Raw genomic sequence first — 23,761 nt, 5'->3', positions numbered from 1 at the left:
CTTCTGAATTGAATAATAGGATCACTAGCAACCAATTAATCTACACAATATCATTATTTAATCAACTGGAAAATTTTATCTAATCGATAGAAATGGAGCAATGGAATTGAATCTCCATTATCAAATCAAGTCTTAAGTTGTTTTTTTATAGTGGGCCGCCATGGAAAATGATGTGTTAGCTGATTGTTTCCAACCCTTTAATACAGCATAGAGTAAGCACAATACAATTGTTTTTATAAATTTCATTAGCCAACTCCCTTGTATCAAGCTTGATCAAAATATAGCTTTAATATGGGTCATATGAGGAGCCTGGTGTCCTATTTTGGAATCATTCCTCTAGACCATTTTCAGTGCATATGATTTACTGTGCAGTTGAGGACTTGAAGATTTTCCAAATAAAGATTTATGGTATATTTCTCTGTCTAACCTTTGCACTGTACAAGCCAGTGGAAAAAATCAAATATATTCAGGTAGTCATCCAGTAACCAGTCTATAGTATATTTTAGTACAATAGTGTACTAAATTGACCAAATTTTTAGAAATAAAAACCAAAGTGTATTTCTGTAGATGATAAAGTAGAAGTGCTGATTAAGACTGAGTTTTCTGTAATAGTATTATAATATTTTTTTTCTGTTGTATTTAAACTCTTTTGGGTCTAATTTTTGTTTTTTTACTCTGTAGGCACCTAAATGGTATCCTTTGCTTAGTAACAAGTACCCTAAGTTTAAACCTGAAATCCAAATTGGTGTTGCATTGGAGACAGATTCAAAAGCACTGGTTGATGATTTTAAAGCAAAGGAGGCACCTCCTAGAGAAGGGAAGGGTAAGTAACATGACGTTGCTCACTTGGAATTAAAAATCTTCCTGTGCCAGATGACGTATCACTTGTTGCAAATGTGTTGTTTTGAATCTCAAGAGAATTTTAATTTCACAGCAGTTCCAGTAACATCCTTTGCAGCTGATTAATGTGGTAGTAAGTTTTTCAAGGATTCTTTACTGTGATAATTGTGTGACTTTTAGGGGGACAAGTTGCAAACCAGCTGGTATTTAAAATGAGAATAATAATGGGCTTTGGAAAGTTACAAAAGAAATAGGAAAGGAGCTTTATCTTTATGGAAGGTAAAGTTTCAGTAGTATTGGCTTGGAACTCTAAAGTAGTAAAATGTCTCATTTGCTAGGTAGACTTTCTTCTTTTTTGGTGGGCTCTTCTAATCTTTACATACTTAGATTATGTACTATTGTTAAGGTTTTTTTGTAGTAACATCTTCTTACTGTTGGGACTCAATCCAATTCTGAATTCTCTTGTTTATTTTTCTCTAAGGAAATCAGTGAAATGTGTCAAAAATCTATTGGACCTCAAATGTTAACACTAGTAGGTGCCTTTCTGTGCTGTGCCTTCAAGTAATTTTTTCATCTGTGTGTTTTTGTTTCGTCTTTTTTAATGCAAGTTAGTAGCTGTTTAAAAAAAAAAAAAAACAGACAAAGTCTTAGAAACTTGATTTAAAGAGTCCCAAAACAAAAACATGTTTCCGTCTTGCCCTGATCTCTCACCCAAATGCCTATCTATTTAACTTTTGAAAAATGAGCCTTTTGGTACAATTAGTAGATTTTCTCTGGCATACCTTACAATACTTGTGTTCTTGCCTTGAAGGTACATTTTCCCTAATTCTAAATTTGTCATCTGTCTGCTGATGATCTGTGGGTGTAGTTTTGTAGAAGTAGAGTGGTCAGTGTCAGTAAATGTTTTATAAGCTTCTGGCCCGGACTTCACTGACTTGGCTACATTTCAAGAGTGGTTAAGACAAGATTTAAGTTTCAGTGTAAGATAGCTTACTCCATTCTTTCAGGTTTACAGCAAAACACAGGGAACTTTCCATATTGTAACATCTGTAAAGGAGGCAAAGAACTACTCTTAAATTATTCCTTTGTCTTCACTTCCCATGTGGTCTTTGTGCTTGAAAGTTCTCCTATCCCTCATGACACTCACAAAAATTTAAAAGAATACCTTTTTGCCTTTACTCAGCACTGTTTCCCATTTCGTGTTTTTCTTGCTACAAACAAGTTTGCCAGCTTTTTCCTTTTTTTCATCATGTTGAATTTAGTCAGTATCATATTTGTGATGCAGAAAAACAAACTTCTAGGTTTTCACAGTTGTAAAGCTAATGTTCCAGGCATTGGGTATGACAAAGCTGTATTACCCAGTTCTAGTCCAGTCAGAAACTTTTCCATTTAGTATTCATGCGCTATTTTTTTTTAACTGACTTAAGTTGTCTAAGGCTTCCAGTACTTGAAACAGAGCTTTTTTGTTCACAAAATGCTGTGTCACTATTTCTATTTGGTGTAACCTGAGGGCTGAATATGTTGAATTGCTGGCACCATAGAACAAAAACTAGCAAACAGAATACAGAGTTTTATGCACTGAAGACTCCAGATGAAAAAATCTTTAAATGAAGCATTCTAAAGATCTGTGGAATGGCACAGGATACTTCTTCCAATAGATCCCAGTTACCTCATATGCGGTTACTGTCCTGCATTTCCTTTAATGAGCAAAGTAAAGAAATAGCATGGTATACTCTAGCCTAGTGAAATAAACTTCCTGGTCACTGTAATCTTTCTCATTGTAACACATAATAGAAATAGGAACTAGAATTCTGTTTAGCATGGTTCAATGTAACAGTTGTGAATAAAAGTTAATTTCAGATTTTTTTGTAGCGGTTTCAAAGTGTACTGAGGGTCTTCTTTGTGTTTTGCAAAACTTTGGTAATAGGCATCAAGATCTTTATTTGTAATTTTTCTTTCCACATGTAATTTCCATGTGTAATGCTTAAAAATAAAATTGCAGTTATGTATCAGATTGCTGCAGCAATTACAAAGACCACTAGTTACTTATGTTTATTTCTTCTCTCTTAGTACTAACTCTTCTTCGTGGACTGGACCCTAATAGTATTGTGCCAGTCTTGAATGAAGAAGAGGGCTATCATCAAATTGGACCAGCAGAGTATTGCAGAGATCACTTTGTCTTGTCTGTAACCATTGCATTTGCCACACAGTTGGAACAGGTCTGTTTTCTTGCTATGTGTAGTTTTTAAGAAGTGTTATCCCACATTGGGTATGACATTCCTTGTTTCTAATTAGTTTTTTTAATGTTTTTTCGAGTTAATTTCAATAAGTAACCTTGTACCAAAGTGAATTTATATTTGTTTTAAATCTTTATGAAGTCCTTAACATCTCAGACTGCAGATGAAATATAATTCTTTTGAAGTACTAAAGCTGTATTTACTTCAAATTATGCATTCTTATGAAATGCATACCTCTCTACTGCAATATAGTGTAAGAAGTTTTTGTATGAATAATACCAGTCTTCAGTGTGGTGCCCATGCACTGGAATTCAAACAAGGTGAAATGCTTTTCAAGTATGTAAGATAGAGCTCATATATTGCCTGAGGGAAGGACTTAACTAGCTTGGATGAAGTGGCATGCTAATGGTTGTTTCAGCTTTAGACCTTAGCTGCTGTGTTTATGCTGTACTGACAACATTGTTTTAATTGGTCTAGAACTCATGGTGTGTGATAAACTCTCTTCAGTCATGTTTCTTTTTTTTCCAGGGAAAATACTTTTCCATGTCAGAATTGTAGGACCTTGAGAAGCAAAATTTACTGTGCTCATGCTTGTGGCTTGTGCCTCTTTGGGCATTGAACTCACAGTTGCCTACAGAATGAAGTAGCTGTTTGTCTGTTTCAGTCTTTAATTTAATCACATAAATTATATAACAGTATGTAATCTGCATTATTTAATAACTGGAAATATTTTATGAAGGCTGAGCTTATTTCTGAGTGTTTGGTGTTAGTAAATACATGTCAGTTACAGCCCTTGGTGTTGACAAGTCTTGTTCTTTTTTTACTTAAAAAAGTAAAACATTTTTAATTTGAGTATTAATATAATAAGTTATATATGGAGTGCAAGCTATGCTTTAGGTCAGCTGGTCACTCTTTTAGTTCTAATTTCCAAACTAGTGCTTCAGAATTACTGTAACTCTGCATCAAGGAAAGAGATGCATAATTCTCTTCTGCATCTCTTTCAGTTAGTTCCTAGTACTATGAAGCTCCCTGATCGACAGCCTGAGTTTTTTTTCTACTATTCGTTGCTGGGAAATGATGTCACAAATGAACCTTTCACTGATTTAATTCATCCAAACTTCGAGCCAGAAAGAGCTTCAGTTCGAATACGTAGTACAGTAGATGTTCTTCAAGTTTATCTTTGTGCACAGTCAAAATTGCAGGTAAGCTGTTAATTTCAAATGTGAATGAAAATAAATAATTAAAATTAAAGAAATAGAGTATGCCTCAGGTTGTATCTGTGAAGCATTTCTGTTTCCAAAACTAAGATGGTATTATAGTATTTTGGCTCAAATATAAGTTGATTGTCTTGCTGATATGGGGGAAACCATAGCAGCAAGTTTCTTAGCTCAGGTGGAGTACTGTATTTTTAATTAGTTACTGTTACAGCAAGCTGGTTTACATGTCATGATAAAAGCTGTTGCTGAAATATGATCTTCCCAAAGAGCTAATGTGGTTTTCTGAAGAGCTGTGAGCTTTGGGGCCTGCTCTGCACTCAGACCATCTGCAACCCAGAGTCCTGCTTAGTGCTACCCATGGTAATCCCATACCAGCTGCTCAGGTCACTCTTGCCTAAGTTCTAAAATCACTGTCCTCAGCACTCTTTGTGAATGATAAGGGAAGTCTGTCTTTTTTACCTGCTCTGTAGCCAAATGCCGTTTCTAAACACACTACAGACATATTTGGGCTGTTATGGGATATTGCTTGTCTTTTTTAGCCTTGCCTTTAAATGGAGGACTGTGGTGAGTTGGCACTGTTAGGTTAACAGCTGGACTCAGCAGACTTTAGGATCTTTTCTGAACTAAGTGAACCTATGATTCTAAACATCAGGTAGTACTTGGAGTATTTATGGCAATCTGTGTGTCTCGAACTAATTACAAAATTACAAAACAAGAGTCTGCTTTGTTGAGTGAGGATGGTGTAGGGTTTCTGTTAATGTAGCTGGTAAATAAGACAGTATTAGTTATACAAAGTAATTTGTGAATCTGGATGCTTTTGAAGTTATTTTTCTTTAAGTTTATACAAACCATTCTAGGGTTTTTATTCAGGGTGGTTTAAGAATGCTTTTGTTTAAATCTTTTATTGTTTCAAATTTTTTATTTTTTTGCCTTGAGTTTAAATATTTTTGGAGCAACACGTGCACTGGTGTGTTTGGAATTTATTGTTACTCTAAAACAGTCTTAAAACATATATGATACATATGTGGGGAATTATGCATGTTTGCATCATGTGTAAAGAACAATTTTTTGAACAAAAGTTGTTGTGTGGTCAGACCCACATTTTGATTTACAGTTTTGAGTTCTCACTCAGCATCTTAAGTCTTAGGATATAGGATCAGAGCACTGTGTTCTGAGTCTTAATTTTACCATATATTTCCAAAAATGAAGACTTTGGTTGTAAAAGGCGCTAGTTGCCAGACTAGAGTGTGTGTATATATGTATTGTATGACTGTATGTATATGTATGTACTATGTATTTATATATATGTGCACCTAGATATGTATACTGGCAGCTCACACCTTTCAGCATGACAGTTTTCCTTAAGTGCAATAAATATTAAGGATGGGAATACAATGTTCTGATCTGCTAAATCAAAACTGAAGCTACTCTTATTTGGGAAAAAGCAAATTAGTATTTGAGTTTCAAAGAGTATCTTTGAGGAAAATAGATTACCTTAGTGTGTGTTGGTTTTTTTAAGATCCATCCTTCACTTGTATGTATAGCTGTGCAAGGAATAAACAGTTGAGTCAAGTTTTCAAATTATTATGTTTACCAGGAATTAAAGCCACAGTTACTTAATTCCAAAAATCCTTTCCAGTTAAGTGGTGTCTGAATATATGCCCAAAGCCTTCAAGTAACCTTTTTCATTACTTTGCAGTCGTGCATTTTATATGCCTATGCATGGAGGGCAAGGATCTGTGCAGTGTTTAGAAGCCACAGAGTACTGAATTTATCCTATCAAAGAAAGGATATGACAGGACCTCAGAAGGGCAGTGCAGCGATTGCTGCTGCTCTGTCAGTGAACAAATTCCTCAAAACTGATATTTCATAGCTGCTCTTATTCTCAGCATGGAGGGACTAGGCTAGGGATGGTAACTTGTATTTATGCTACCTGTAGTGGAGGGTGCGCAGACGGTTCCAGTGTAAATCACACATACCAGTTACTTTCTAACACTTTTGTGTGTGTGCAGATCCATCTTTGCTGTGGGGACCACTCTCTTGGGAGCACTGAAGTTCCCCTGTCGGGACTGCTGAAGAAAGGAAATGTGGAGATTGACGAGCACCCTGTGGCAATAGAAGGACCATTTGTTCTTGTTCCACCAAATAGAGCTAAACAGAAACTGCCACAACTGCCTCTGGATCTGGCTCCTACTGTTGGGGTATCTGTAGTTCTTCAGAGGGAGAACTTGACTACCCAGGTATGTCTTACCTGTTCATTATTGGTTTAGACACAATTTCATGCCAAAAAATTATTGGTGTTTCTTAATCATATTTGACTGGGTTTTGTGTAAAAAACAAAAAAAAAAAAACAAAACAAAACCAACAACAAAAAACCTGAAAGAATCAATTGCTTTATATGAATAATCCTTTCACTGGCATTTTTCTGTGTCTGAAAAACAATCTCATACTATTAAATGTCATAGACAGAATTTTTCAATACAAGCTAAGAAAACTATCATTTCATTCAGCCTTTGATTCCCTTAAATGGTGCAACTGAACCCAAACAGCCACAGGAGAAAGTTCTTTCACCTGTTAATGGAAAAACGGAGAGCCAGCAGCAGAGATCCCAAAGTGTCCCATCTCAAGCTGACCAGTGTTCTTCAAAAGAAGATGTAGCAACAGAGAGTGAAGTGGAAAGTCTTAAGTTCGAAAAAGGCACAAAACCAAGGAAAAGGGGTATGTGGTATATAACTTCTTTGCCCAGTTGCTAAATATGGTCTTGGAGCATGTACTATTCCTTTCTGATATATTCATGAAATAGTACTCACTTCTATCTGGTGATAAATTTCAGGCAAGTCAGAATCATTTGCATAAACAAGTAACAGAAGGGGGATAAATGTTGTGATTTGAACATGAACATTGTTAAGTACATTTGCAAGATCCAGATTAGAGATTTGGGGGGGTGTAGATTACAAGCGATGTGGATGGTCCTAAGTTTGAAAACTCATAACAAAAGTTTCTTGGATTTTTCTGGAGTTGTGAATGAGAAGGTTTAGTGCAATGCCTATTAAGAAACTGACTTGCTCAGTGAGATGAAGTGGTCTAGTGTTAACTTATTCAATAGAGAAGCAGGGATAATGTGGGATTTTTGAGTTTTCCAAGGAATTTACTATGTGGTTTATAATTTGTGAAGACAAATGTTCATATAGTACAGATTCCTGAACAAAACCAAGCAGCTGGGTTGTTTTGTCTGTTTTTTCATGATCCTTTTGTTTGGACTTGGTAGCCCAAGCCCTAGGAAGACTTGTTTCTGATTTGAGAACTGGGGAGTAGAAAAGTAGAAGAGGAACAGATAAGAAATACCATGATAACCGAATAAATCTCAAAATTGTTGTTTTGCTAAATGTTATTGAACGTGAATCTTCTTAAGAGATGGTTTATAAATAAAGTGGAATTATTGTTTTTCTAGTGATATTTGTATTGCTGGTCTTTTGATCTGTGTCCTAAAGATAGTTCTGTAGAGGAAATTCCGTGTCCTAGAATTGGCTCTCAGGATTTGTCTGCTAATTCAGACAAATTTTCTTTTAATCTTATCTATGCGAGGATTAAGTCCTTTATATGGAATGTAAAAAGAAAGTATTGTGAACCCAGCAGCTGGTTTGAATCTCTGGTTAGGAAATCCAGGATTGTGCTTTTTTTATTAATAGTAATTTTATAATTCTGTTTTGCTAAGATGTAAAACATGTCATTTCACATTTGTCTTTCAGGGCTGGTGGCTGGCTGCCCTCAAGAGGTTAGCAAACAGTGTTTTGAACAGCTTCCAGCTTTGAAATCACAGACCAGAGCAAAGTCGCCTCTGACAGATCTGCAAAATCCCAGTAAGGCAAAATTTATTGAATTTAGTACATTAAATGAAATTTGATTATAGTGCCAACTTATATGAATTTTAACAGTAAGCTGTATGACTTTTAAATTCCATTCAGCCAATTCTTTGCACCAAGTAGTCTACTGACATTCTACCTGAAACACTTAAAATTGTTTCATTCATACATTGTGTTAACTAGCTGATGTTGAAGTTTTACAGCATTTTTCTTTCTTGTAATATTAGTATTAATGCAAGCAAAACACTTAGGAATAGAGTCAATGCTAGTAATGATGTATTTCTTTAAAAATTACCAAAGTGGAAATGGTTTAAATAATTATGAAGGAAGTATAAGAACAAGTAGCACTTGCCAAAGGCCGTTGAGTTCTTATCTGATACTTTCATTCACTCTTTTTGTAGGGGCTTGGTAGCCCAAATAGCCCTTAAAGACTTAAACAAAATGTCTTGAACATTTTTCAAGAACACCTTTCGGAGACCTGTCTGTGGGACTTGTAATTTGATGTTTTACTCTCTGAAGGCAGTATTGGGTCTCATTGTAAGGATATGAGAAGGCTGGATGCAATTGGGCAGGCACTCATTGTTGCTTCTCCTTTCTAAATTATAAAATGGATGTCAAAGTACATGGATTCTGTGACAGAAGCAGATGTGCTTTGCACATTTTAGTTTGCTTCAATGGCTAAACCTCAACTTGAGGCCGAGGATGATGCTGCCTTACATGAGCACAATTGACCTGTTAATCAATCTGATTGTCTTTGTAATTTCCCTAATGAAGTAAGTTAGTTTTTAAAACTCCTAAATTTCAAAAAAAATTTCTATTCCTCAAGTTGACTATGAAAAATTAGCATAAACTGAAGTCTTACACCATCTTTCTGAAGAATTTAATTTCTTTGATCTTACTGTAAACTTTTATAGGTGAGTTACACCTTACATAGCTTCGAAGATTAATAAAGAAAGGAAAAATATTACAATCCTGTAAGAAGATTTAAAGTATATTGGGTTTTGGTGGTTTTTTTTCCTTTGGAAGCAGTAACTTAGAGAAGGAGTGGTTATTTTTCACAGTATTCATTTATTTTACAAGGAATAGAAATCTTAGAGAAGCAACTGATCTACTTGCATTTAAAATGTGACACTAATCTTTGATATATTTTGTTACTTTGGGCAGAGCAAGTTATAGAAAATGCACATGAATTCTCTTTTGTGTTTTCAGCTGATAGTGGTCCAGTAGTGATATCTCAGCCTAACCCTGTGGGTGTGTCCAGTTCTTCTGAGCCTGTGTCAGCACAGAAAATTGTCATTCCAGCAGCCTCTCACCATTTTTGCTTTTCAATAGACTTAAGAAGTATACGTGGTCTGGAAGTTGGTTTTCCAATAAATTGCATTTTAAGGTACAATCTGTTTTTGTTATTCTTGGAAAATAAAAGCCTTCGTAATGTGAGTGATTGCTGGTAACATGGTGCCTCTCTGCTTCTTCATGCCTTTTAAAATGTAGCTGATTTTCAGTAGCAAAATACTTTAAATACTTTAGACTGTTCATCTGGTTTACCTCTAAACTGAGCATTAAAGATGGTGTGTTAAACTTTGCCTTTTGCTGTGGTTGGTATTAAATCTTTCTGGCTGTATTTCCAGTTCATCAATGAAGTGATTTTTTTTCCTTTGGTTTGGCCTTTTTTTTTTTTTTTTTTTTTGGTTTGGGGTTTTTTGTTTGGGGTTTTTTTCAGGTTTTTTTTGGTTTTTTTTTTTTTGTAGTTTTCCGCAGTCTACCAAAAACTCTTTACGGTGCTTCAGTAAGAGACAGATCACTGGTTTGTGTATGGATCCAAAGGAAACCCATTCTAGTTTTAATAAAGAATCTGTGTGGTTAAATGCATTTCTGAGAGACTTGTAAATACAGGGATGATTTATGATTTTGATGGTTTAAAAAAGAAATTCTACTTTCATTATAGCAATTATTGATGATGTATTTGAAGTGAGTGATTAACAATAGTTTTTACAATTTGTCTTCTTATTTCCATCAGGGTGCTTTTGATGTTTGTGATGAAATGTATCTTCAAATGGTGATTCAGTCAAATTTCTGAGTGTTTCTGACTGGGGAGTTGCCTCTCCATTTGCTCTACCTCTTTTCTGGCAGAGCTCTATTCATGTAGTTTTAACTAGTTACTGGGAAGTCTAGTTGTGGTGGTGCTTCTTGGGGTTTAGATTTTGTCTGAACTAGGTTGAAAGGATGTGGATGAGATATAGAGCTAGAATGTTTTAAAATGTAGCTACTATAGAGTGCATCATTAATGTCTTTCCATATTGGCTACCTTACTAAATGGTATGCAGAAAGCAACATACAGTGGATGGAATTTTGCCACATAAAATCGTTTATGTAACATTTCAATAGTTAATTTATTTCAGAACAGTAACAACACATAGGTTTTTTTGGTTTATGCACTTGAACTTTTATAGTCAGTGATGAACATGGCAGGAAGCTGAAGAGGAGAAACATCCAGATACATAAACTGGATTGCAGGGTAAAAAATTGCATATTTGCTGCAGGTTGGAAGCATTATTTTATTCCAGTCTAACAAGCTCTTTCAACAGCTCTTCACAAAAGATGAAGAATGCAATTTTTATACAGAGAGGCATCATTTGATACAGCTTTTATTTTATTAGGAGCTTCACTGACAGCTGGCATTATCAGTTTGAACAAAATGAAGTTTAAGAGGTTCATGACCTCCCCTTTGTTACAGTTTATCATAAACTGAAATGTGCCAGTAGAGTAGTTTCAGGCTACACTTAGTCATATTGGTAAAATGATTTGACTTGCCTTTCAATCAATTCAACTGTGGAAATGAAAAAGCCTATGAAATTTTCTAATGGTTCTGACACTGTGTATATATGTATGCCTAGTTATTAGTGATTGCATGTTAGTCTAGTCTGAACTGTAAGTGCAGTTACAGATGTTCTCAAGTAACAATCTACATGTAAGTATGAATTTTTCTTCTGTTTGTCTGCTCAGTTTATATAATAATTGCAGAGTTCTAGTAAAATAAGAGTTCATCTGGTTGTGAACATACAGGTTATTAAAACTTCTTTTGTCAAAGCAACAGCCAGTATAAAGAAGCTGGATTGTTCCTGAAGGAAATGACAACATGAATATTTGAGAGCTAAGTTCTGTTGTTGAATGTACTACTATACATTTCTCAAACTTTGATGCAGGTCATGCTTTACTAAAATGATGTCTAAACTGGTTTTCCTGTTGCAGAAGGTACAAAAAAAGTTACCTATTTATCGAATTATTATTTTGTTATTGTTTTTATTAGGTACTCCTACCCATTTTTTGGCAGTGCAGCACCTATTATGACAAGTCCACCTGTAGAAGTTAGAAAGAACATGGAAGTCTTTCTTCCCAAGTCATATTGTGCATTTGACTTTGCAACTATACCTCATCAGCTTCAAGATACATTCTTCAGGTAGTAATTTACAATTTTTTATCTTAATTACGCTTTTCTAGATTTTGTTGTAAATGCAAGTCCCATTAAGATTATCGATGCTAGAACTTACTAAATAATTCAAGGGCTAATGCTAATTAATACTTAATAGCTTACTCTTCCAGTTTCTCTATTATCATTTAAAGTCAGGAATTCTACAGTTCTTGATTTTTCTCTTTTGCATACTTAGGTGTTGTTGCTTACAGAAACAAGTACAATTGCCATAAATTTTAAAAGTAAAGCTTGATAGCATCACTTTTGACAAAGTACTTCTTGAAATATGAAATTCTTTTCTTTTTAATTTGCAATGCCTATATGATATCTTTGAAAATACAGCAGGTACCTGGAAAACAGTTTTCAGTGTTGAGGGCTGTAAAACAGTTCTACTAGTAGTTCTACCGGCTTTCAAGAAAACATTAAGATGTAAAAAAATCCATCAAAATAGCAGTATTTTGAAAGTAGCAGAGGGGGGAGCTGTATTTTGAATGACAGTGGCTAAAATTCGTTTGTAAGTATTTATAAATGAAGATGATCAAGTTGTTAGCATCATTCTGTCATTCACTGTAACATCGTTAGTCCCTAATTGAAGAAATGAATGATAATCTGAACCAAGTGATTAAGATACAAAGTCAGTCAGTCTCATTCCTCTAAGTGAAAGGCAGTAAAACCAACTCATATTTTGAGTTTTGTAACCATCACTGATTTAAGAAGTTACTTTTAGAACATGAGTTCTGAATAAGAATGCCTCCTCTTTCATTTTGGTGCCTGATACAAAGATCACTTCTTTGTTTCAGATTGCCTCTGCTGGTTGAATTGTGGCACAAGGATAAAACAGCCAAAGATTTACTTCTAGGAGTGGCAAGGCTTCAGCTTTCAAATGTTTTGGCTTCAGAAAAAACCCGCTTCTTGGGTGGGAATGGTGAACAATGCTGGCGTCAAACTTGTAATGAAATAGTCAGTTTCACAGCAGCACAAGGGTAAACTATTTTAAAAATACTTAGCTCTATAGCAAGTTTTCTAGAGTTGTTTGTTTAGTATTTCTCTGAAAAACTGCCAGTTTTTCCTGCATAGCTTTTTGAATAGGTAAACAGGCTGCAGAGTACTGCAGTATGCAGAGGGGGGAATAGGCATCCAAGAAATAAAAAGCTAAATTGCCACTTCATATTGAGCAATGTATACACTACTACCAAAGTCATTGTAATAAACCTTTATATAATCATGATCCTGGATAAGTTAAACTTCACAGACAGATTAAGAAATAAACAATTGAAAAAATGTTAGAGGCACTTCCTTAAGTAAGTTACTCAATTATAGAAAGGGTTGATATTCCATAATATATTTTACATTGTTTGTCCATAGCATGCTTTTAGATACAGCTGTCTTTGGTGAAAGTTAGGAGGGCAGATACACCCAGAGAATGGAGATGTCTCCTATTTAAGGATAGTAACAGGAGTTTCAGCTTGTGTACATCAGAAGGAGCAGTATTAGCTAATATTCTATCTGAAGACAAATGTTTTTTACATAGAGCAGCGATGGGGTTTTTTATATATATATATATATATATATATATATATATATATATATATGTATATATATATATATGTATATATATATATATATATGTATATATATATATGTATATATATGTATATATGTGTATATATATATATATATATATATATATATATATATATATGTATATATGCATGTGGGTTTTTTTTTTTTTTGATTGATAGTTACTTCTGTCCTGTGTCTTTGTTGAAGATTATTAGTGTTCACAATCAGTGTCTAGACCCTCATCTTTTCTGTGTAATGATGGAATTTGATTATGCGCATAAAAATAAACATAATTGCTATTAAGACTGAGGTCAGTTTTAAACTGCTAATGCAATGGATTTTAAAAAAGGCATTTTATACTTACAGGAAATTTCGTGTTAGTGTCTGGTGTTTCCTCTCCTCCCAACTTAATAAGAAATTAACCTCTGGCTTTACTTCAACTTCTCTGGGAAAGCCAGCATGGCCTGATTCTGTGAAGAGTTACTTTGAGGTCTCATTATACCTTAAGGTTCATCTTGTACTGTTAGTTAAATGAAACCTGGGTTTGCACAAAACATAACCACTAGATGGCATTCTCAAAATGTAATCAGGTCTGTGTTTTGCTGTGCTGGCCCCTTCTGATCCTTGCTCTTGTTGGTGTAACCTGCTTTTTACACTGGTATGCTCAACAGACTTGTTTAATCATTTACTCAGATTTCTGAGGTTAACTAATACAAATCTTGTTTTCTTTTTTAGTCAGTAGCCAATGGAAAGTTTTAAGAATTTAATGCAGCAATTTAAGTGAAGTACAAGCATTTATTGGGTATTTTTCCTTTCCAAATAGAAGTATAGTGTAGAAGGCTGCACCCCTTGTAAAAAGCATTTTAGTGTCATCTAATGTATATTTGCTGAAAGTGAATTTCTCTGAAAACTACAGCTGTGGTTAACTCCTTCAGCATCTTGTTGCTTGATATGTTCTGCAGCTTCCAGGTGACAAGTGATTGTGTAATTTGCCTTACTGAGTAATTATTACTGAAATGAGAGGTTTTGTTTTGACCAAGGTCTACACTTCAGTGTACTTTCATTTGAGACTTTTGATAATTTCCAGTTACATGACTTCTGTGTTCCTTCACTTGAATTCTTTCTGTGCAAAACACTGGCTTTTTTTGCTACAATTTGACTGTGATTAGAGATGAAGCAGTTCGAAACAAACTGTTCTTAAGCAGAAACCACAACTACTTTCAAATTAATTTAATAAAATATCTGCTATGTGGGTATTGTTCCACTGTATAAGGGCAGGTAGATATTTTAACCTCTTTGTGATTTAAAGTTGCCAGTTCCCTATCCTGAAGCTTTCAGAAATACGGTTTTTAGTAGTCCAAGGATGTTTTACCAGAAATTATATGCTAAGTTACTTACATTGTGGATAACAAGAAGGCTACTGTTAAAGTCTAAACAAAGAAAGCTAAGGAAATTTAATGAGTATCTGAAGTTGAAGTCAGCTGCAGTGCCTTTATATGAACAGTTACATCATTAGAAAGGTTTAGGACTCTAGGTACAATTTTGGATTATTCCCTTATTGCAGGGATGTGTTGATTTTAGTAATTTGTTAGTTCAATAGGTTTCCAATGACAAGTTATCTGTTTAAGTCAGAAGGCTTCCCATAGATTCATAAACTAGGCCCTAACTTAGCAATATATATAGGAGAGCATGTTTGAGCTCTCACATAGGCAACTGTTTAGAGATTCTGAGCGTGCACAGAGCAACTTCAGCTTTGCTGTTTTTTGTGTTGTTTTACAATTCTTTTTCTGTATCTTTAGAGAGTTTTAATTAAAGTAACATTCTAATGCTATTTATAGGTCAGGCAGCAGAATAGCAGAGCTTTCCTACACCATCACCTTGGAAGACTACGGACTTGTCAAAGTGCAAGAAGTTATGGTGTCAGATTCTTCTCAAGTAAATTTTACATAAATCTTTTCTTTTTCCTTTTAACATGTCTTTGACGAGTTGAGGTTCCAATGAAAAATCCACTCTTATTATATCAGGATGTAGGTGCTGGTCAGCAACGGCATGTCCCTCACACTCAGCTTTGCTGTGCCCCAGAAGACCATCCAGAACCTCGAGAAACTCTGGAATACAAAGCAGCACTGGAGTTAGAAATGTGGAAGGAAATGCAAGAGGACATTTTTGAAAATCAGGTTTTTACTCTTTTTTATTACCTAAATTATGTCATTGCCAGAGAAGTTTTAAAATAATTGGTACAGAGAATAACCTTAATTATATTATATTTTACTGTTTCAAGTAAGAACTTAATTTTAATCATACAGAATATTAAAATTTCAGATGTAAACTACTCCATTCACAAATTCCATGCTCTTACTTAAGGAAGCAGGTTAATTCTTAAGTGAAGAAGGTGCTGGGTTTGAACTGCAGAATACCATCTTCACAATTTCCCATTACTCTTTATAAAGTACAATAGATTCAAGATTCAAACTGCTGATATTAAGTATTAATTCTGTTTTCTGGTTTAGTTGCCTCTCAAAAACCATTGCTTTCTACTCTTGAGGTCGTTCTAGGTGTTTTTGTTTACTTCTTTTTAAAAGGTACTGAAAATCTAGTACTTGCTTATTTGGTTATTTTCTCAAATACACATTTACTTTGCATTTAGTACTTCAGTTTAAGATGTCTTTCACTATCAGAATCATATCTTGAGCTATACAAGTCAGCATACTGAACACTTTTGGTTGAAGAATTAGGTCTGCTAGTACTCTAAAGGTGCACTTCCAGCAATTTTGGTCTGGTCAGGGGATTTTGTTTCTTTTTTTTTTTCCTCCAAAAGCTTAAAAAGAAGGAAATGGTCCATATGCAAGCACTTGCAGAGGAATGGAAGAAAAGAGACAGAGAGAGGGAGGCGTTAGTGAAGAAAAAGGTAAGGAATTTCCTTCTTATATTTGCAGAAAGTCTAAATTGTTATAAATCTAACAAGGTATTTGGTAACATGTATCAAAGGGTCCGTATTGAAACTTTGCGCCTACTGATATGCACGCATCTAGTCTACAACAGTGCAAAAGAATTAAAAGTAGCTTTTAATCATAGAGTATTTGTTAGAAATTTCCTTAGATTAGTTTGCTGTATATGGGAGCTGTTTGATTGCATTTTACTTGGCTGGTCAAAAAGCCCTTCTATGGCCTATGAATTAGAAGTCCTTCATTGCAAGTTCTTAATCAAGAGCTGGAGATTTTTTTTATATGGAAATTTCTAAATAAAAACTATCTATATTTTATACTTTTCCCCCTCATTTTTTTAGGTAGCAGAATATAATGTTTTGGAAGGACAGCTTCAGAAAACGCTGAGAGATCTGGATAAGCGAGAGCGACAGCTTTTTAGTGCTGAGTCAGAGGTAAAAATTGATCACAATAAACAATGTAATTGTATTAGCTACTTCTATAAGGTTTGAGTTTTCACATAGTGACAACTGTACTTTGTGTCGAAGATACTAACTAGCCACATTCATAGCAATATGTAGAGGAACGCTAGCAATTAAGCCAAGTTTTTTACAGCTGCACTGTTTTACTGAAATAGAAATTCATGAACTTTTAAATGGGTTGTTAGGATTACAGAACTGTAAACCTTCTATTCTTGACAGAATTAATGTTAGTGCAGACATTTATGTAATATTAGCATATCTCCGTTTTAAGTTTAGCATTGTCAGGTGAATGTTGTACACATACACAAGAGCACCTCACTTCAAAAAGTAATTGCTAGATTGATTGTTGAAATAGAAGAAGGTGACAAGGAGATTTGGGAGAAACTTTAGGTTTTGTTATCCAACATTTTCAGAGTTCCTACTTCTGTTTATTTTTTTTCAATAGTGACAGGGTGAAAGAGGATGCAGGAGAAACCAGTAACTACCACTGTACAGAACACCCCCAATCTGGCAAAGTATGTGTGACTTCAGGGGGTGCTGGTCATATGAAAAGAGAAAATAAACTGCCTATTCTTGTATTTCAGAACAAACTCAAAATTATATAGGTAAAATACTGTGGTGTTTTAGTTGTTCTAAAAACTTTCTTTCCGCTTTGTAACTCAGATTAATTTTTCTAGCCTACTAATCCCTTCTGTGCTTGTAACAAAATTGAGAACTCCAACACAGAAATTCGCTGGCTGAGCCAGTGTCCTGTTCAGTACACAGGCTGTCTGTACCTCAAGATGAAGTTTGTGCTGTAAATAATGTTTTGACTTCAACATCTGTGCAAAAAAAAATCTGGTGCTCAGGTTTGGCCAAGTGCATTTCAGTCTGAGTAGAAGTAGTTATTTTGAATCTCATGTATATTTCTCTAAAAACTTTCTCAAAGTTGAGTAAGATTCTGACCTGAGAGCTAGACATGATGAAAATCAGTGAATTCAAAAATCATGGTGAAAATGATGTAGTGTTCACTTAGTAAATTACAGTTTGAGAAACAGGCCATTGGAAAAGTTTCTATTCAGCTAGCAGTTATCTGGGACAGTAGCATCTTTCTAGAAGGTTCAAACATGTCAAGGATTGTTCTTCTGTTTATCTTGATGAGAAATTATCTCAATATGCTCAGTTTGAACAGTGCCGTCTCACTGACGTAAACACTTTTTGGCTGTAGCTGTGACTTTCAGAGTCTCTGCAGTGAATTGGAGTATTTAGCTTTTCACTTTGTAGTAGGAAGGTGGAAGTAAAACCTGTCTTGAAGAATCATGTAGAATCATTTTGATTGTACAGAAGAGCTCCATAGAGCTCTGTTTTTACAGTAGTCAAGCAAGGATATATTTGTAGCCCAAATACAATAATTGGCAGATTGTTAAACTGAAATTCAATAAGAACATATATAGTACACAGTTGGATAATGGGAATTTCATTGTTTTGTTTCAGAAACTAATAAAAATTTTTGTCATTAATAGCAGTAACAGTTGTAAGACTTTTCAAGTGAAGCTCTCACTCCTGTGGATTAATGTAAATATGTGTCTTTTTTTTAGCTTCAAAGAGTAAAGAAGGAGCTTCAAGCAGAGCATGAACGAAATCTGCAGGTGCTTCAGGATTCTGTGCGTCGAGCCAGGGAGGAATGTGCACACCAGCTAGAGTTAGAAAGGTCAAAAATCAAACAACTGGAAGAAGACAAGCTTCGCTTACATCAGCAGGTATGTACACAATAAAAGTAAGCATTTTTCTAAGAGTACCAAGTTCAGTAGTGGTTTGGAGGCAATTGTATTCTGGCAACTTTGTAACAAACATTTTGTTTAAATTGGGGATGTCTGTGCTGAGATCCATCAATCTTGATCAGTTGTATGGCCAGTTTGTAGTGTAGTGCTTGTGTTTATTTTTTCAACGTTGAAAATCAAGTTTCATTTAAAAGCATACATTACACGAAGGACCTGAACAGCAGTGTACATTTCTGTTACTTTAAATCATTGGCGATTAACATAGAAGTAGTTTGTGCATGCAGTTAGTTTTATTCTTCTGTTGCAAAAGAGTATTTCTGTTATCCTTATTGGGACAGAAGGGGAAACTCTCTTGTTATTGTAGTCTTCTATTCTGAGAGTAGTACTTTCTAAACAGAAAATTTAGACCGTGTTCTGTTGTCCTGTAAGCTAACTTTGGCACTAACAACAAGGATAGTCTAGACATTTTTCCTGACTGTTAAAGTAAACTGTAAAAGTTAGTACTTATTTTTCTTAGCTGTTATAGCATTAAACACTTAATTTGTTATTAAGTAGATTAAATCTTACAAATGCCTAAGTGTTCTGAAAAGTATTTTGTTTATGTAGATTAATTACTTGCTTTGGTGGTTTTCATGTCTGATATGTGATAGTGATAATCCAATATTAATTTTCACTGTTTGAAAAACTGTATCAGCAAAAGCCATGTTTTTGTCCTTAGGAAGAGTTGTGATAGACTTTTGTGAGTTTTTTAGTTCTGTAATAAATACTGTTATTAACATATTTCTTTACTTGTTAGCAAATGTTAACCACAGTACAGTGAACTTTTTTTAAAATGTAGCTAATACAAAAATGTTGCTAACCTTGAAGATAGTTATCTTGACTATTCTACTTGAACACTCACCGAATCGAGATGAAGAAACTGCAGAATGCAGTCCTATTCAAAGTGATAAGTGAATCACTTTTGTATTTTATGTGTTGTTGGCAGCTGCCAGTAGTTCTCGCTCAAGTGGCCAAATGCCATCAGCTAGTATTCTTAATTCATATTCATTCTTCCAGCTCCCACTGACCATTTTTAGCTTCAACAGACCTTTTCTAAATAAAACATCACAATCACTTTATTTTTCCTATTCAGAACAGACATACAGTTGTCAGACCAAAGATCTTTTAGCTCAGGACTATGGTGCAGCAATGGCTGGATTTAGAGGATAAGAAAAAAGGAAGTGAGACTCTGAAAAAATGCAGTTTTGGTATATCCAGCAATACCATCAAGGGTTATATGTACTCTTCACCAGAATCAGTTTCATACTCAGTAGCCATCAATGAAAGTTTTCTTCATGATCTCATATGATTCCTTTAAAAAAGTATTTAGTATTGCAACATGCTATGGCAGTGAGTTCTAAAATTTAATTATGTATTTTATATTTAAAACCTTCTTTTTGTTAATTTTAAGCACATTTCTTACTAATTATGGAGAATCCTTTAGTGCCTGTGCAACATACTGTTCCTGATTGCATAGGTGGCTGTCATACTGTTTCTCTTCCAAACACAAGCCCCTCTGTTTTCTCTTGTTTTGTACTAAGGCCATTTTTTCCAGAGCATCCTGGCTGTCTTCCTCTGTGCTGTTCCTGCTATGCTTCAATATGCAATGGTTGTTGCCACATGCTGTTTGTGAGACAAGCTTTTTTCTTTTGCTTTGTTGGGGGTGAGATTTTGTTTGCTTACTTTGGAGTTTCACTCTAGGGCCCTGCTCTTTGTAATGTGCACAAGTAGAAAGTTTCTGTTGCTACCAGATGAATCTCTTCTTTTAAGGCCTTTTTGGGTGTGGAGTTTTTTGCCTATGTGGTATTTTTCAGTTTTTTAACACAGAATGTTCTAGAATAAGTAGTCTTATTCCATACTGTTTAAAGGGATTTGTCAATACACAATTTTCACACTTAAAACAGGTAGAATTCTAGAGTTCTCTGATGTAAGCCCCACTATGTACAAGAGGGGATCCTTGAAGCATCCAGCTTGAGGCATATCACCCTTATTTTCTGAATAAGGAAGTTGTGCTTTATTTGTGGGATTTTTATAGTTTCCTCATGTTCGCAATTCTGAGGTCTCATAAGAAATTCAATTTTTTCAAGTGTTTACAAACAAGAAGTTAAACATCGTTATAGAAGTTCAAGGGAGAGCTGATATTTCTAATAGCAAAAGAAATTGGTTATTTTCTTTGGCATTATGTCTCTGTCTACTTTAAAAATAAGTAGGTAAAAATGAAAGGTGTTAGCAGCAGCATCTTTTGTTCAAGTTCAGTAGGTTATTGTAGTTCTGTGAGAAAAACAGTGACAGCAAACTCTGCTTTTGTATCACTCCCTAGGAAATATCTTTGCTTTCTTACATCCATTCTGTAACAATTATAAATGCAAAAAGCAAAAATCTGGAAGAAAAGTAAGGTGACCCAATTAAAAGATCCAAATAGTTAAACTATTATTGTACTGGTAGAAATTGTTGGCTCTGAAACAAAAATAAGTTCTTTAAAGCATTTTCACCCAGTATTTAAACTATGGGATAGAATTTGTGGAAATACTTGCATTATCTAGTTCGACATAAACACAAGATCAGCACATGGGATCATTTTCTAGTATGGAATACTTCAGTTCTATCAGGTGTATTAAGGTATTTAGAGTTGAATAATATTTAACAGAAGAAAACATTACAAAAAGTTCTTAGTATTTTTAATATATTATAAAAAACACTGTTAAACATTTGACTTCCTTACTTTCTCTGTAGCAATTGGTATTGGTATCATTTTTCAAATTACCCATTGTGTGTAAAAAGCAAAGCACTCTCTTTATAAAAATCTTGAAACTGTGGAAATACACTGTGAGGGCAGAGGTACTCAGCATAAAGTCATTAGTCACTGAAGCCTTTCTGCTTCGGCCTTTCTTCCAAATCATTTGGCTGTACAAAGTATTAGTCGTTTCCTCTTGCAGACATTCCTAAAAAAGTTATGCTGTGAAATTGAGTAAGTAATAAAAGTTCATATAGTAGATAACACTGGCTTTCTTCAAAAGATGTGTAAATCTTAGTATTATGCTTTCTGTATTTCTTCTGCAAGTTGTTTTAGAAATGTGAACAAAAATGTGCATAAATCTTGATCTTATGTTTATGAGGACAGACTTGTTTTTTTCTTCCCAGTACTGAGCAAAGATCCTCCTTAAAACTCTTCCTATTAAAATATTGCTCTGTGCCATTATCAAGAAATCATTAATTATGAATGTGTAACTTTCAGTGTCTGTTCTATATCAGATAATTGACAGTAAAATGTTTGTTCCAAGGTCTAAGAAGTAACTTAAATTCTGTCATCTAATTGTTTGTCTGTGAATGGGCTCTTCTGCTAACTTGCATTTTCGTTTCTTTTATGTAGCTTTTTGAAGCAGAAAATAAGCATAAGACTTTGGAGAAGGAGTTCCAGCAATACAAAGACCAGCAAAGTAGCAAACCAGAAATCCAGCTACAGTCAGAAATAAATCTTCTCACTTTAGAAAAGGTATATTGGATTTTTCTAGTACTTAAAAATTGTTGCAATGGTGTGTCAACTGATAAAGGGGATGTAGAATACTACTGTGTGATGAAGTATTAATTTGTCCATTTTGGTTTACTTTTTCCAGTAATTTCTTCAGAGTTTAAATATTCAGACACAAATAACATCAACAGTGGCCTTATTTCTATAGAAGAAGCAGTAATGTTATAGGCTAACACAGGAAAAAACCATAACCTATATATATGAATCATGATTTATGATGGGGTCTCTGAACATTCTTTTTCAAAAACTAAAGAAAGATGATTACCTTCTTGAGGATTAATTTAAACTGGTTTTCCATTATTTGCATTTTCATAATTAAGTATGTCTGCAAAGAGGTTGTGTCACTTATCAATAAAATGTAATCGCTGTCATGAGTTGATTTGCTTAAAAGCCATATATTCCCAGACTAGAGAATTTAATTAAAACCACAGATAGGGGCATTTAATGCTCAGAGTTATTGTGAGATTTGAGTAAAATTGTTGGTGAAATAAGCTGAAAAAAAATTCAGCCAGGCTTGTTGGCATAAAATGTACTCACTAATACGGCCAGTCTGTATGTTGCTGCACACTTTAATAACCTCTAATAATGTGAGCAACTGATGCAAAATATTTTTGTGTTTTACAGACTTTCTAAGCTCTTACATGAAATATTTTTAGATTTCCTGTTTTTGTTAGATGAATTAAACAGGGCTTTAAGATCTTCACAAGTTTATTGAAAATAATTTTTGTCAGATTCAAAAAAAGCACTTCCTCAGAGATGTGAAAAATACTTAATTTTTTTATTGTGTTTTGTGTGCTTCATAAGTATTTTCAATTGTCTTTTTAATACAATTTTTTTTGTGTGGCTAATGAAATGAATTTTTTAGCAGTAAAAACGTTTAAAGATTTACTTAGTTATTAAGATCATAGATTCACAATAGATACAGAGATTTTAAAGAATGTTTAGGGCAGATGGATATTACAGAAAAAATTATATAGGCTATATCTTCCATCATCAAACTAAAAAAAATTCCATGTACCTTTTTAAGAGAGATTCATCCATCAGCATTTTCATGAAATTAGTGTTTATAACCTTATTTTGAATAAAAAAGAAATGAGGGGCTAGCTGATCTGAGAATCTTTAAATTTAAAGGTTACATCAGCAGATTTAATACTAAAAACTAATCTTTTTCTTTGTATAGACGGACATCCAATAAAAATAAGGTTATATTTTAAACAAGAAAATGTTCTTGTGCCATAATATTTATGTTATATTGTATAACAGCTTTAGATGATGTTGTATATTACACTACATAAACACTTTTCTTAAACCAGACCCCTTGTATATATACATCTTTCAGTGATTGTTACTGCTGTTATTGCTTCAGCTGATATGATTTTAATTGCTTTTAGGTTGAACTTGAAAGAAAGTTAGAGTCAGCTACCAAGTCAAAGCTTCACTACAAACAACAATGGACGAGGGCTTTGAAAGAACTTGCAAGGTTAAAACAGGTATGCAGGTTTTCATCATACGAGACAACGAAATTATTGTTGCATTGGAAGCTGCCTGGATTACTGTTAACTTCTATTTTCATGTTATTAGTGTTTGTTTTTGAGAAGTAAAGCTCTCAGCTATGCTTTTAACAAAAATGAGAACAGCAAAACTGGCTTGTGTTTGACTTTGAACTCAGGAAAGACCAAAGCTCAGACCTGCAAAAGAAGGCTGAACTGTTTAAAAGCAGATGTGATTAGAAAAATAAAAGGCTTAATTTAATTTCAAATAATTCTGCATCAGGACTTCCAGGAAAATATTTTGCCACAATCCCAACAATCTTGGCCAGTTACATAATAACTGTTTTT

At 34.2% G+C, this 23,761-nt stretch overlaps 1 protein-coding gene across 2 annotated transcripts in view; it reads left to right on the top strand.

Moving 5' to 3' along the window:
• CEP120 (centrosomal protein 120) overlaps positions 1–23,761 on the top strand; it is a 37,956-nt gene that overhangs the window by 2,760 nt on the left and 11,435 nt on the right. The window contains exons 4-19 of one of the 2 annotated variants that reach the window (XM_084225099.1): positions 682–823; positions 2,911–3,059; positions 4,082–4,279; positions 6,307–6,534; positions 6,805–7,012; positions 8,044–8,154; positions 9,367–9,544; positions 11,465–11,614; positions 12,427–12,609; positions 15,028–15,124; positions 15,214–15,366; positions 16,008–16,097; positions 16,476–16,568; positions 18,173–18,334; positions 21,765–21,887; positions 23,315–23,413. In XM_084225099.1, the coding sequence (XP_084081225.1) occupies positions 682–823; positions 2,911–3,059; positions 4,082–4,279; positions 6,307–6,534; positions 6,805–7,012; positions 8,044–8,154; positions 9,367–9,544; positions 11,465–11,614; positions 12,427–12,609; positions 15,028–15,124; positions 15,214–15,366; positions 16,008–16,097; positions 16,476–16,568; positions 18,173–18,334; positions 21,765–21,887; positions 23,315–23,413 (2,364 nt within the window). The remainder of the gene's footprint in view (positions 1–681; positions 824–2,910; positions 3,060–4,081; positions 4,280–6,306; positions 6,535–6,804; positions 7,013–8,043; positions 8,155–9,366; positions 9,545–11,464; positions 11,615–12,426; positions 12,610–15,027; positions 15,125–15,213; positions 15,367–16,007; positions 16,098–16,475; positions 16,569–18,172; positions 18,335–21,764; positions 21,888–23,314; positions 23,414–23,761) is intronic. The other variant, XM_084225100.1, reaches the window with a different exon arrangement.

This window comes from Fringilla coelebs (genome assembly GCF_963513975.1).
Source record: "Fringilla coelebs genome assembly, chromosome: Z".
Lineage (NCBI taxonomy): Eukaryota > Metazoa > Chordata > Aves > Passeriformes > Fringillidae > Fringilla > Fringilla coelebs.
Note: the sequence above shows the minus strand (reverse complement) of the source record. Positions and strands in the feature narration are given on the sequence as shown.